This window comes from Aethalodelphis obliquidens, unplaced genomic scaffold (genome assembly GCF_003676395.1).
Source record: "Aethalodelphis obliquidens isolate GAN/ISIS:26980383/991018 unplaced genomic scaffold, ASM367639v1 scaffold12, whole genome shotgun sequence".
Lineage (NCBI taxonomy): Eukaryota > Metazoa > Chordata > Mammalia > Artiodactyla > Delphinidae > Aethalodelphis > Aethalodelphis obliquidens.
Window position 1 is genome coordinate 25,089,840 of NW_020837956.1, and position 13,891 is coordinate 25,103,730.

The following is a 13,891-nucleotide window of genomic DNA, read 5'->3' on the forward strand; positions in this document are numbered from 1 at the left end:
AAAAAGTAAAATGAGTAGTTGTCAAAGAAATTGACAGACATCAAAATAAATCATCAAAATCAAAATAAGTCACATTCAGAATGTTCCACAAATATTATTTTAAGTCTTCTGAAGAGCATCCTCAAATAAAACAACTTTTATTCATTCATTCATTAGTAGTAAATAATCTTCTTGATTGACAGAGATGGAGACTGTCATGTGCTAGTAAGAATTTTCTCTTTACATATGCAAGTATCTTGATATCTCTCCATCATTGCTCACAATTCCTTTCAGGCCAACAGACCGTATTAGTAATACACATTTTCATTTTATTCATTGTCCTCGCACATTATCCTGCTTTAGTAGAGGGAAGAAATCAGAACATGTAGAATTGGTCCAGAGCTGGGTCTTAGTACTACATCTTGATTTCTTGGCCATTTGCTCAGGTATGTTGCCTTCTCGTCCCAAGCTATTGGTAATAGTCAGGTTTTCACATTGTAGATGTGGCCTCTTTGTCCAACTTCTGAAGCATCTTCTGGCCGTGGACCAGTTTCTCATCCACAAACACGCACATAGAAACTTTACCAAAATTTAATTTTTTATTCTCTTAACTCTCTAGTCTTTATCCCAGTAAATATGTGGCAGGTACTCTGATAGTGGTGTTTATAATGCTATGGGAATTTAAATAAAGGTAGGTTGGGTCATCCTAGGCATGGGAGAGTGTCAGGGAAAGTTACTGAGAACTGGGAAAGGGAATATTGGTCGGAATTGCTTAAGGACTGCAAGAGAAGCATGCCTCTCAAAGGAGAGCTGGATGTCAGTTACAGAAAGTGCTAGAGAAAACACTCTGCAAAGTGATAGAGGGTGTAGGAGGATTTGCAAAGGGTTGAGAGGAAGTTAGTTGTGGGATAATGAACCAGGAGTATGAAGTATAAGACATTTGGGGGATGAGGAGGAAGGGTTCATGACTGAGTGGGTGTACAGTTTTTGGAATTATCCAGGATTTCCAAATTCCTCCAGGACTTATAGGAATAGAGATATGGAATTAAGCCAAGACTTTCACCTTGGTGGGGCATAAATGCCCCCAGATCCTAGGGATGCATCCAGTCACCATCTTCATAGCCCCTGATAATGTGTGCTGAGACTTGAAGAAGGTGCTAATTAGTGGTGACTGCTCTGCCTCCAGTAAGATCATAAAAAGTATATGCAAGAAGAACTCCAGTGAGCATTAATTCTAATACTAAAACAACTAAGCTGATCTTAGACCATCTTGACCAGCTAGAAACCAAGCTGCAGCTATATCAAATGTCATAGAAACGTGTACAGAAGTATGGACCTATAGAGGAAAAATGCTCTATTATCTAAAATCTAACAAATGAAAGACTTTTAAGTGACAATGTAAGAAGTAGATAATCTGTCCAGCAGCATTTCCTATTTTCACAGCAATGACTCAATCCTGAAAACAGGGATTAGCTAGGATAGTGGGAATAAGAGTTTGACAGCAGTCCTTGTGAAGAATCTGGAGACAAGGGAAGGAAATTTAGATACAATTTTTAGATTCGTTTTCTGAACAGTTCCATTACAGTTTTTTTCCACTTTTTTTCTTGAGTTTGGGAGGTTGGCTGGCAGGAAGAAATTTGAGAGAGTGAGAAATTGTTAGTCACACTCCCTAGCTCATCTACTTGTGCTTAGTTTCTCTCTTGATTAATTGATTGATTAATTGGTTTTCCCCTTCAGCCCTGACCCCCATGGTTTCTCCACACACCCCTACTAATATGTCTTTGCTATATATAATAAATATATAACTATATAAGATTGTATTTTTTTTTTAATTTTGTTATTTTTGCTGTGTTGGGTCTTCATTGCTGCACGCGGGCTTTCTCTAGTTGCGGCGAGCAGGGGCTACTCTTTGTTGCGGTGTGCGGGCTTCTCATTGCCATGACTTCTCTTGTTGCGGAGCACAGGCTGTAGGCGCACGGGCTTCAGTAGTTGCAGCACACGGGCTCACTAGTTGCAACATGTGGGCCCTAGAGCACGCAGGTTTCAGTAGTTGTGGTGCATGGGCTCAGTAGTTGTGACGCACAGGCTCTAGGGTGCACGGCTTCAGTAGTTGTGACCCATGGGCTCAGTAGTTGTGGCGCACGGGCTTAGTTGCTCCGCTGCATGTGGGATCTTCCTGGCCCAGGGCTCAAACCTGTGTCCCCTGCATTGGCAGGCAGATTCTCAACCACTGCGCCACCAGAGAAGTCCCTAAGATTATATTTAAACATATAAGAAATGTGTAATTTTTCTTTAGTTTGTCAGGAACAAGATCTTCTATTACATTTTTATTTTGCATAAAAAAAATTTAGGACATTATGCAAACTCTTTTTCTTTCATGTAAAGGAAAGCAAAACAAGGAAAAGAAAACTTATGGAAAGAAAATCTTAGAAAGGAGGAAGAAGAAAAACAAAAGCGACTCCAAGAAGAAAAAACACAAGAAAAAGTTCAAGAAGTGGAGTGGAAAGCTGAGGAGAAACAAAGTAAGGATAAGGATGAAAATAATTGATTTGATTTTTCTGAAACAGAGCAACAAAAGCGAAAAGAAAAAAGTAGACTCTGATGAGGTTCAAAAAAAGAAGAAAATTAAAATGAATGCTAATCCTTAGAGTCAGAAAAGACCTTTTCCTAAATTAAACTTGGATGAGAAGTTCGTGGGTTTATTAAAACAAACTGAGGAAAAAAAAAAAAAGAAAAAACAGACTGAGGGTAGAAATCTTAAAGCGACACAAAGAAAAGAAGATAGGCGTCACTAACAATGCATAAACCCTGACACAGTTTTCATAATTGAAGTAAATAGTTTAAAATATTTTATTCCACCAGTGTAACTAAACTGTTTATTTTAATGAAGCAACAGTAAAGTTTTAAGTCTTTGCACACTGAAATTTTCTCAGAAGATATACATTGTTTTTGATACACCCCAGAGTGCATTTCTAAAATACTTTAAATATTATTGTATTTCTTCTGAATGCACAAACCTTTGAATCCTTATTAATGATACAATGTGTTGAAATTTTTCTAAGTTAAAGCATTTATTCTACAAATGAGCAAAGTAAAATATTTTTCATCTGTTGTCAAGTACACTTGTGAACTCTTGTACTGTTTTTGGAACCGTACTGATACATCTGTAGTCAACCCTGTTTACTGACTAACCTTCTGTCTGTGACCTCCCTTTTGTGCTCTTCTTCCCTGTGATATTCTGACCTTCGCAGATCAAATTAAGCCTCTTGGAACTTAGTCTCCCTCCACTTGACAATTACCACCCCACCTTCCTTCATCCATGCGCGAGGCACACCCTGCAAGCCATCTCTTTGTTTTACTGACTCCTACTTAAGACGAATATCCTTGTTTGTTTTTATATTGATTCTGTGACTATTGAAAATATTTAAATTCTAACAAGCCTATATTAAATGGATTTTCATGATACTGTTTGATGCTCAGTTTTTTTCTTTTCAAGCTCTTTATTGAGTCATAGCAAAGATGTGTATATATGAAAGAAGCAGATAATGACAATTATCTTCTCTTTAGGTGAGCCAGCCGGTGCTTTGGTAAATTACAGAGCATTATATTGCTTTGAAGCAAGGAACCATGACGAAATGAGTTTTAATTCTGGGGATATAATACAGGTAGGAAACAAAATCTTTTTTTCTCATGAATAAGCTGAATGCAATGTACTATATTACTTTCTATAATAATATTGAGTATACTATTATATAGTGATTTACCATTTTAAAAATATACCTTAAGCATTACCTCATTTGGTTCTTATGACATACCACAGAGCTGCATAGGACAGTTACTATTATTGCCATATTCTAGGTAGGAAGACTTAACACAAGTTGTAACTGTCAGCAGCACACTGCCAATGTGGAGTGCAAGTACATGTCTTTTGATTTCCATATCCAGTGTTCTTTCCACTCTGCCATACTGCTTTATGTCATAAAAGGTGATATTTTGTTATTTTAATAAATTACCAATGAAATTTGGGGGAGCTGGTTATTTTCTGGCAACCATTAAAAGAGTTGAAGGAGTTAAGTTCTGTAGCTCTAATTAGATGCAGACCCTTGTTCCTTGGAACAGAAAGATTTTTATTGTATAATCACAAATGATGTAAAATGAATGAATAAGAGAAGATGCAGGGAATAGCATTTGACAGAGCTATGTGATTTACTGGAAAGAATACAGGCTTTAGAAGCATACCGACTTCGATTTTAATCCTGGCTTCAGTTTTCTTCTTAGTAAATAAAGGCAGTATTACTTAGAATACCTAGCCAGTGTCTGTTTTCTTTTTTAACCTGCACTGTCACCAGTTTGGTGTATTTTATCAGTTAGGTAGCAAATGTTTAATGATACTTGGAATAGGGTTTACCAGAACCATCTATTCAAATGCTCAAGACAATCCCCAGCTACACATTCCTTCTGTTGCCATTGCCACATGGACAGTGCCATAGCTGCTCCTCAGCTGAGGAGCTTGAGTCCATAGTCTTCTGGCCCTGCCGTTCCTCCTCTTCTACTTGGTGATGATGAGGTAGTGTCCAAGAGTGAAGCAATGCAGCCTAGCTCTGTTTGGTCAAGAGCTTACTTATATTTTTGGTTATATCTTTTATTTGTTTCAGCAAATACTTGTTGGGAGCTATGATAGGCGAGGGATATAGTGAACAAGACAGTCTCTGCTCTTAGTGAGTTTATGGTTTAATGAGAAAGACACATCCTAAAGAAGTAGAGGAAGAAAGGGTGTAGACTGCTTCCAGCTTTAGAGCAGACGTCTCCCACAGTCAGAGAGCCAGTCTGGTGGTAGTGACAGCAGGAACATAATGTTAGCTGGAGTTTCTTGAGCGCTTGTATTCTCTGCCGAATCTTTGACGTAAAGAATGAGTCATGAGTTACTACCAGATACCTGATTTGGACAGCTTGGTTGATAATGGTGTTCATTCATTAAGACAGAAAGATTAGAAGGAGGAAATTTAAGTGGGAATTACAATGAGTTCAGTTTGGGATGAGTTTCAGATTTCTAGGCAGCAGTTGGATATCCAGAGATATCTAGAGGCCAGTTTGGATGTCATCAGTGTGTTGTGATCGTTATTGAAGACGACTGTGGCAGAGCTCATCGAAGGGTGTAATAAAGAAGGGGGAAGATGACTGAGGATGCAATCCCTGAAAAGCACGGACATGGAAGGGATTGTTAGAGGAGAGGGAGCCATAAAAGAATGACTAGAGGTAGGAACAAAACAGAGTTTAGTGTCAGGGACATTTGAGACGAGTGGTCCACATGTTAAATAAGACAGTACTAAAAAAATAACCATTAGATTAACAACAGCACAGTTATTGTTAACCTTGAGGAGAAGAGTATTAGTTGAGTGGAGTGGTGGGGGAAGAAGCCAGATTTCAGTGAGTTGAGGAACAGTTGGAAGGGAGGAAGAGGAGACAGTGAATATATGAAACTCTCTGAAGGAGCTTGACTTTTGAAAGAGGGGAGGGAGCAAAGGTGGTAAATAATGAGGAATGTGGGTTGAGGGAAGTTGTTCTTGTTTTTTTTTTTGTTTTTTAACTTGGCAGAAGCTTGAGCAAGTTTAAATAATAGAAAGGATCTGCAGAGGAAAAGGGTTAATGATACCAGAAAGAATAAATCACCAATGGAGGGAGGTGTTTTTTCTAATTAAAATGTAATTTACATTGAGTGAAGTACACAACCATAAGTGTACAGCTCAAATAATTTGTTCATGTATATAGATCTTTGAAACCACCACTCAATTCAACATACAGAACACAGAGCACTCAGGAAGGCACCTCATGCCTCACTGTCAGACCTCTCTGTTCTGACCAATGGATGGAGAGGAGGAAGATTCATGATAATCTTGAGGGCTTGGGGTCTATAGCACAGGAAGAGGGAGAGGTGGAAGGGCTAGATACACTTTGCTTCGTGATTGGAGGGCTGGACGAAGGGATGGATGGGATCATAACTTGTGCTGAGGTAGAGGTGAGGTCAAATCTGAGGGCTTCTGTATTGTTGGTAAGATAGGAGGCAACATCTGGTCAACTTAATGAATGAAGGTGGCCGAGGAGGTTTGAGTGAAAGTGAAAAAGATGATAAATTCCACTGAACCATGGCAACATTTTTCATGACAACCTATTTTTCTATCCTTATCTGTTAATGATATTTCTGAAGTAATAGTTTCCCTAGGCCTGTGAGAATTTATGTAAATTTTTCTAGTTTAACTCTCTATGTAAATTGACAACTAGAAATCAATTAGAATTATAAACAACAGGTATGAAATTGGTTAAAATTGACCCCTTACAGAGCCAACCTGGTCTAACTCTGAATAATAAATGATTGGGCCTTTTCTTCTTCAGAAGGTTGAAAACATTAGGAAATAGTACTAAAGAAATTTTGCTTTTAAAAGTTTGTAAGAAAAGGAGGAAGTGAGTGTTTGAATGCCAGTACTCATACCTTTCAATGATTCCTTGCCTTTAGACCAAATATTTAAATCAGGTTTAGGTTGCATATTCCTCAGGGTTTATTATGTTCTTGCCTTCATTTTTAGTGCTCTGGATTAGCTATTTTAAACTAGTCTTAACTAGATCTACAGGATAATATTTTATCAATGGTTCCTTTGTTCTATTTCGGAACACCATTTTATGGTAATTAGATAGTTATGATACTATCTGTGTAATTAACCAAAGCAGCTTAGATTGAGGGATTTTTTAAATATCTCATTCATGATGTAATAAATAGCCAGACATATGGCATTAAAATGAGAATTATTTACCATAAACACAAATGAAGTTGCCTGATAATAACTCCATTTGTTATTAATTAAACTTTGAATCTGTTGTTTATCTAATTTAGAATAGTCTATTCAAGTTAACATTTGTTGAGTTTCTAGCCATGTGCCCACTGGGGATATATAAAAATGAATAAGGAAGGCAAAGTTTAGGAAGAAAAAAGAAATATGTATAATTGTACAAAATATAATGTGATATGTTTAGATTAACCATTTAAGGAAATAAAGTGCTATAGGAACCCAGAAGATGAAGCAATAACACAACCAAATAGCATTGGGGACATTTTCCCCAAGGATAGGATGGAGAAAGGGCTCAAAGTATTATGCTTTATACTTGTTTAGAGCTTTACAGTTTACTAAGCACTTTTATAAATATTCTTAATTTAATCCTCAGAATAACCTGGAGGAAGGTAGGGCAGGTATTTTCCCCCCAAATTTATGGATGAACAAACTGAGGCTTTAGATGATATTCATTACCTTACAGCAGATTACCAGCCAGGTGGCGTGGCTAAGACTGAAACATGGTTCACTTAACTCCAAAGTCTGTGTTCTTTCCCCTAAACCCGACAAAATTCTGGCAGGAGGAATATCTTGAACAAAAACACTGAGCCTGGTGTGTTTAAAGAATGTCACATAACCACTTACCTAGAATATGGGACAAATATTAGGAGATGAAGCTAGAAAGGTAAGTTGGTACTTGACAAAGAAACCACAATTTCAGAGGCCTTGAATTCTACACTAAGAAGTTTGAACTTTGAAGAGCTTAAAACTAGAGAGATGGGATCTTCTAGGATAAAAATCGTGATGGATCTGCAGTGACTCAGCACAGAATAAAAGACATCAAGATTGGAAATGGAGAAGTAAGAGTTAATTTGCAGAAGACATGATTGTGTAGAAAATCCCATAGAATCTTAAAAAGAAAAAAAAGCTACTAGAAGTAATAAGTGAGTTTAGCAAAGTTGCAGGAAACAAGATCAATATACAGAAATTAGTTGTATTTCTTCATACAAGCAATGGATATTCAGAAATTGAAATTAAAAATAACATTTACAGTAACATACAAAATATGAAATGCTTAGATATAAAACTGACAAAAGATGTACAGGACCTGTTTATTGAAAATTACAAAGTATTGTTGAGAAAAATGGAAGACCTAAATAAATGGAAAGCTATACCATGTTTATGGATTGGAAGACTCTGTATTGATAAGAAAGCAATTCTCCTCAAATTGTTCTATAGATTCAAGGCAGTTTCAATCAAACTCCCACCAGGCTTTTTTTTTTTTAAGAATATAAGCTATGCAGTTTAATTGTATACATTGGTGTTAAGATTTTTGGTCTTATTACTTGCATATGTGATCTGTTTAACACTCTTTAAAACAGAACATCATTGAGTAGCAATCAGATTTCAAAAAGTCTTCCAAGTACAGCCAGACAGTTGTCTATGTGATATGCTACATATGACAGCATAGAATGTACAATTGTATTAGCACAGACTTCTTTTCCAAGGGGTATTTTCACACGTCTAATAGGTCTCGTGCACAAGATAACAGAAACAGCAATATCGGCGTCTCTCAATCACATTAAGTTCATCAGACATATTAAAAGGGTAGCCCTTTTTAATAGAGAATTTTATACATATTATATATATATTTTTAACATTTTTTTCCTAAATTATCTCTGTTTTAGATAAATACAGAGCTTAGGAAATAATACTTAAATGAGAACAGTTTGGGCAAATCCTCAGGCTCTATCCTACAAGTGTTCCATTCAGGAAGATCTCAGTACTTCTTTTCCACTTTTTTGTAAAAATTTACAAGCTGATTCATAACCAAACCACTTTGGAAAAAGAAGAACAAAGTTGGAGATCTTATGCTACCTGATTATAAGGCTTATTATAAAAGTTATAGCAATAAGAATGGTGTAGTATTAGTATCTAGATTGGAAAATAGACAAGTGGAACAGAATAACTGGATCTACAACTGCATATTTATATAACTGATTTTTTATAAAGCTGCAAAGGCAACTCAATGGAGAAAGGATAGTCTTTTTTTTATATATAAATTTATGTATTTATTTATTTTTGGCTGCACTGGGTCTTTGTTGCTGCGCAGACTTTCTCTAGTTGCGGCAAGCGGGGGCTACTCTTTGTTGAGGTGTGCGAGCTTCTTATTGCGGTGGCTTCTCTTGTTGCGGAACGCGGGCTCTAGGGCGCATGGGCTTCAGTAGTTGTGGCTCGTGGGCTCTAGAGCGCAGGCTCAGCAGTTGTGGTGCATAGGCTTAGTTGCTCTGCGGCATGTGAGATCTTCCTGGACCAGAGCTCGAACCCATGTCCCCTGCATTGGCAGGCGGATTCTTACCCACTGCACCACCAGGGAAGTCCTAGTCTTTTCAAAAAAGCAAATGACATTGGAACATTTGGATATCCATATGCACAAAAATGAATTTTGATTTATTCCTTACAACATATATGAAAGTTAACTCAAAATAGATCAGAGGTAAATCCTGAAATGTAAAACCTAGAACTGTAGAACTTCTAGAAAAAGACATTGGAGAAAATCCTTACAACATAGTACAAGGTTTCTTTTTAATAGAGAAGGTTCTATAATTGATTGTGATAATGGTTGCATAAGTGAATATACTAAAATCCATTGATTTGTGTACTTTAAATGGGAGGATTGTATGGTGAATTATATCTCAATAAAGTCATGGTGAATTATATCTCAATAAAGTCATTATTATCAGTAAAATAAGTTAAACATGCATCTACCATATGAGCCAGCCCTGTCACTCCTAGATCTTTACTCGAGAGAATTGAAAGCATATGTCCATACAAAGACAAATGTTTATGGCAGCTTTATTTGTAATAGCCAGAAACTGGAAACAATTCAATCTTCCATCAGTAGGTAAATAGACAAATTGTGGTACATCATACAATGTAATATTACTCAACAATAAAATGAAATGAACTATTCACATTCACTACAACATGGATGGATCTCAAAATAATAATAAATAATAGGCCGAGTAAAAGTCAGACCCCCCAGAAAGGGATGTATATTGTGTGATTTTATTTATATAAAGTTCTAGAGCATGCAGACTAATTTATAATGACAAAAAGCAGACCAGTGTCTTCCTGGAGATGGGGTGTGGGTCAAGTGGAGGAGTGGGAGGGAGTGCTTTCAGTAGAGCAAAAGGAGACATTTTGGGTTGATAGATATGTTTATTATCTTGGTTGTGTGATTTTTCACAACTGTATACGTATGTCAAAACTTATCACATTTAATACCTTAAATGTGGAATTTATAATATGCTAATTACACCTCAAAAAAAGTGTTTTTAAAAATCTTAATGGATATGGAATCACCATACAAATTCTACATGATTTTGATAGGTAAAACACTGTCAAATCTATTTTAGAAAGGTTATCTAAAAAGTGTAGAAAATGGAGTGGAGAACAGAGACATAGTTGGCATATTTATTCAATGAATTAAGCAAATATGTATTATGCTGGGCAATGGGTATCAATTAAAAGGCTCACAGACAAATGGAAGAGATACATGTAAATAAAGAATCACACAGTATGATGATGCATGCTATCTCATGACAGTATGTATGAGGTAACTCTGACCTAGTTTGGGGGCAGTTAATAGAATCTTGAAGGATGAGTAAAGATTACAGTAATCTAGGTGTGAAATGAAAAAGGCCTGAAGTAGGTTAGGAGGGTAGGGTTGAAAAAAAAAAAAATTCGAAAGAGCTTTTAGAAGCAAAATCAACAGTTTGGATATGGAAGTGTAAGGAGGTAAGAGCCAAAGATTTTTTTTTTTTACATCTTTATTGGAGTATAATTGCTTTACAATGGTGTGTTAGTTTCTGCTTTTATAACAAAGTGAACCAATTATACATATACATATGTCCCCATATCTCTTCCCTCTTGCATCTCCCTCCCTCCCACCCTCCCTATCCAAAGATTTTTTATTTAGAATGACTAAGTCTTTGATTGTAAGAATAACAGAGATACAGGAATTTAGGAGAAGGAGTAGACTGGGGAAGAAAACAAGTTCAATCAATCTTAGACTTGAGCTGGAAGTTCTTGTGGATCATCCAGTTGAAGATATCTGGGAAGTAGTTGAAAGTACAGGCTTATCCCATTTGAAAAAAGAAGTCAGTTCTGCAAATATATCATATAAAGAACTGATCACTATAGAAGTGAGTGGGCCTCTTCCAGAAGTGTATAGTATGAAGTAAGAGAGCCAGTGATAAAACTTGAGATATCATCAGTGTTTAAAGGACAAAGGACCAAGAAGCGGAAGAAGGGGTGCTGTGAGGACAGAGGATGCCAGACTATAGGAGGGAAATGTCTGGGAGAAGAAATGAAGCTATAAATCACCTCTGTGTTTTACCAGCTGGAAAATAGTATTCAGAAAAAGTTTTCTGTTTCTCCTAGAGAGTTCAAAAAGAGTCTGATAGGAATGTAAACTATTTTTATGTATTAACTTGGATAAAATTAAAAATTTAAATTTAAAAAGGCACCTTGTCCATCATTAGAGATAATAATCTACTGTAGAAAGTGCTTTAGCTGTTTAGTTAGACGGACTTAATTCTGAAAATTAGGCTGCTGGACAGTGGTCTGCATCTCTTTCCTTTGTAAATAAGTGGCTTTCTAACCACTGTTAACCCTACTTTTTGTTTCCATAGGTTGATGAAAAAACCGTAGGAGAACCTGGTTGGCTTTATGGTAGTTTTCAAGGAAATTTTGGCTGGTTTCCATGCAACTATGTAGAAAAAATAACGTCTGAAAAATCTGTGTCGCCTAAGAAGGCCTTACTTCCTCCTACAGTGTCTTTATCTGCTACCTCAACTTCTGAGTAAGTTTTTAGCTAATAATGGAGTTTACACGTCTCTGCAAATGTGTGAACACCTAATATGTATTTGTGTCAACCTGCTACTTAATCATATTGTAATCTGCACTGGACTCTCTAAGAGTACCTTTTGTTCCAAATTTAATTCTGAAGTTTAGTAAATAAAAACATGGGTCAGTAGTTCATAAATTTTTTTTTTTGCCCAAGTTGTGTTTCAACACAATGTATATTATATACAAATAGATAAATTGGTAGTACTTCATAAAATTCTGAACAATTAAGTATACTTTTGTCATATTGTTATATTTATAGATCACTTTCTTCAAATCAACCAGCATCAGTGACTGATTATCAAAACGTATCGTTTTCAAGCCTAACTGTTAACACATCATGGCAGAAAAAATCAGCTTTTACTCGCACTGTGTCCCCTGTATCTACATCACCTATTCACGGACAGGTATGTATCTTTAATTTTCTTGTGTTTTATTCTTTGACATTGCTCCTGGTTCACATAAAATAGAATGAAGATTTTTGTACAAGGCCATCATTTACTCATCTAACCAAAGTTTGTATCATTTAGTTTCTTTTCTTACCATTCATATGTGATATGAGGTTGAAGAAATTATTATTAGAGGTTTCCCAACAATTTATTCTCATAGTAGCAAGTTGCTACCAGCTAAGGTTTCTGAGCTCAAAATATCATTTTTACAAATCTGATTATAGTCTTAATTTGTAGTTATTGTAAGAAGAGCTTGGGCTTGGGGTTTTTTTGTTTGTGTTTTCCTTAAGTAAGTCATTTGTGTGAGAACTGTGTTATATATATGTTTAGCCTCTGGTTTAGATGTAACCGAGATGCCAGCATTGTTACATTAACATTATTAAAAAGAAATTGCAGACTTCATCAGAATAGAGTCCTTCACTCAAAAAATGTTTACTGTGTGACCACAGGTTCCAGGCATTTATTATGTGCTAGAAATTTAATGGAAAAAAAAAAAACCTCTGCCATTAAGAAGTCAATCTAATGAAGACAAACATATAAATAAATAACTGTATGAGAAGTGTTGTAATAAAGATATTTTATGAAATCTTGAGGGGTATAGGAGAGAGCATTTCAATTCAATCTGTGGGAATTGGAGCAGGCTTCACAATAGGTAAGGCATTTCAGTCGAACCTTCAAAAATAAGCAAGCTTTCACCAAACAAAGAAGGAAAGTTATTCCTGTGAAAGAACAATTTGGGAAAAGTCACTGAAGCATGTTAACAAGAGGAGTTTATAGGAAACAAGTATTGTTTATAGTGTGGCTAGAGTACAGGATTCATGAAGAAAGGGTTAAGTGAAGTTGGAGAGGTTGAGGTTTATTTGTGAAGCATTTAATACCATGCTAAGCAACTCGCAGTGGAAAGCCCATGAAGGTTTTTAAGAGGAGAGTTGAAGTGTATATTTTAGAAGGATAACTCTGGCAGTAGTATAGAGGCCAGATTGTGGAAGGAAGCAAAGGGAGGAGACCAACAAAGGGAGGATATTACAATAGCTAAGTAACAGATGATGTGAACCAGTAATGAAAATATATAGAAGAGGAGATGGACTTAAAAGAGTGTTAGGAGTCAGCATAAAATTGGCAATTCATTGAATGTGAAGAGTGAGGAAGAAGTTGGAGTTAAACATACCTCTTCCGGGTCTTTAGCTTGAGTAACTGAGAGGATGACAGTACCGGAGGAGTGGGTTTTGTGGGTTCTAAAAGTGATTACATTTCAGATGTGCAACTTAGGTATTTGTAGGAGGGACAACCTGCTGGGAAGGCCCAGCAGGCAGCTTGATTTACAAGTCTGGAGCTCAAAAGATAAAGTTATAATTAAGATACAGATTTGAGAAATCATAGGCATAAATAAGATTAGGGAAATCATGTAAAACAGGAAGGGAAGGAGACTGGACCAAAGAGGAGCCATCAATCACCAGAGAGTGAACTTCACGAACTGCAGGGGTTTTAGTGATGTCAGCACTGTTCAGAGATCAGAGAAGGTAAGGGTTTGCAAGAAGCTTTTGGCTCTGATGTTATCAATGATCTTGTCAAGAGATTCAGTATTGTGATGGTTACAGAAGCTAAATTAGAATGGACTGAGGGGTGAAATTGGAAAGCAAGTTTAAGACTGTTCTTTCTTTAAGGAAGTTAGAAGTAGAAGTAAGGGGACTTCCCTGGTGGTCCGGTGGTTAAGACTCCACACTCCCAATG

At 36.4% G+C, this 13,891-nt stretch overlaps 1 protein-coding gene across 11 annotated transcripts in view; it reads left to right on the top strand.

Annotated features, from left to right (window-relative positions):
- Nucleotides 1–13,891, top strand: part of ITSN2 (intersectin 2) — a 160,826-nt gene that overhangs the window by 83,918 nt on the left and 63,017 nt on the right. For all 11 annotated transcript variants that reach the window (XM_027113696.1, XM_027113702.1, XM_027113694.1 and 8 more), the window contains 4 exons: nucleotides 2,365–2,501; nucleotides 3,547–3,644; nucleotides 11,498–11,667; nucleotides 11,974–12,118. In XM_027113696.1, the coding sequence (XP_026969497.1) occupies nucleotides 2,365–2,501; nucleotides 3,547–3,644; nucleotides 11,498–11,667; nucleotides 11,974–12,118 (550 nt within the window). The remainder of the gene's footprint in view (nucleotides 1–2,364; nucleotides 2,502–3,546; nucleotides 3,645–11,497; nucleotides 11,668–11,973; nucleotides 12,119–13,891) is intronic.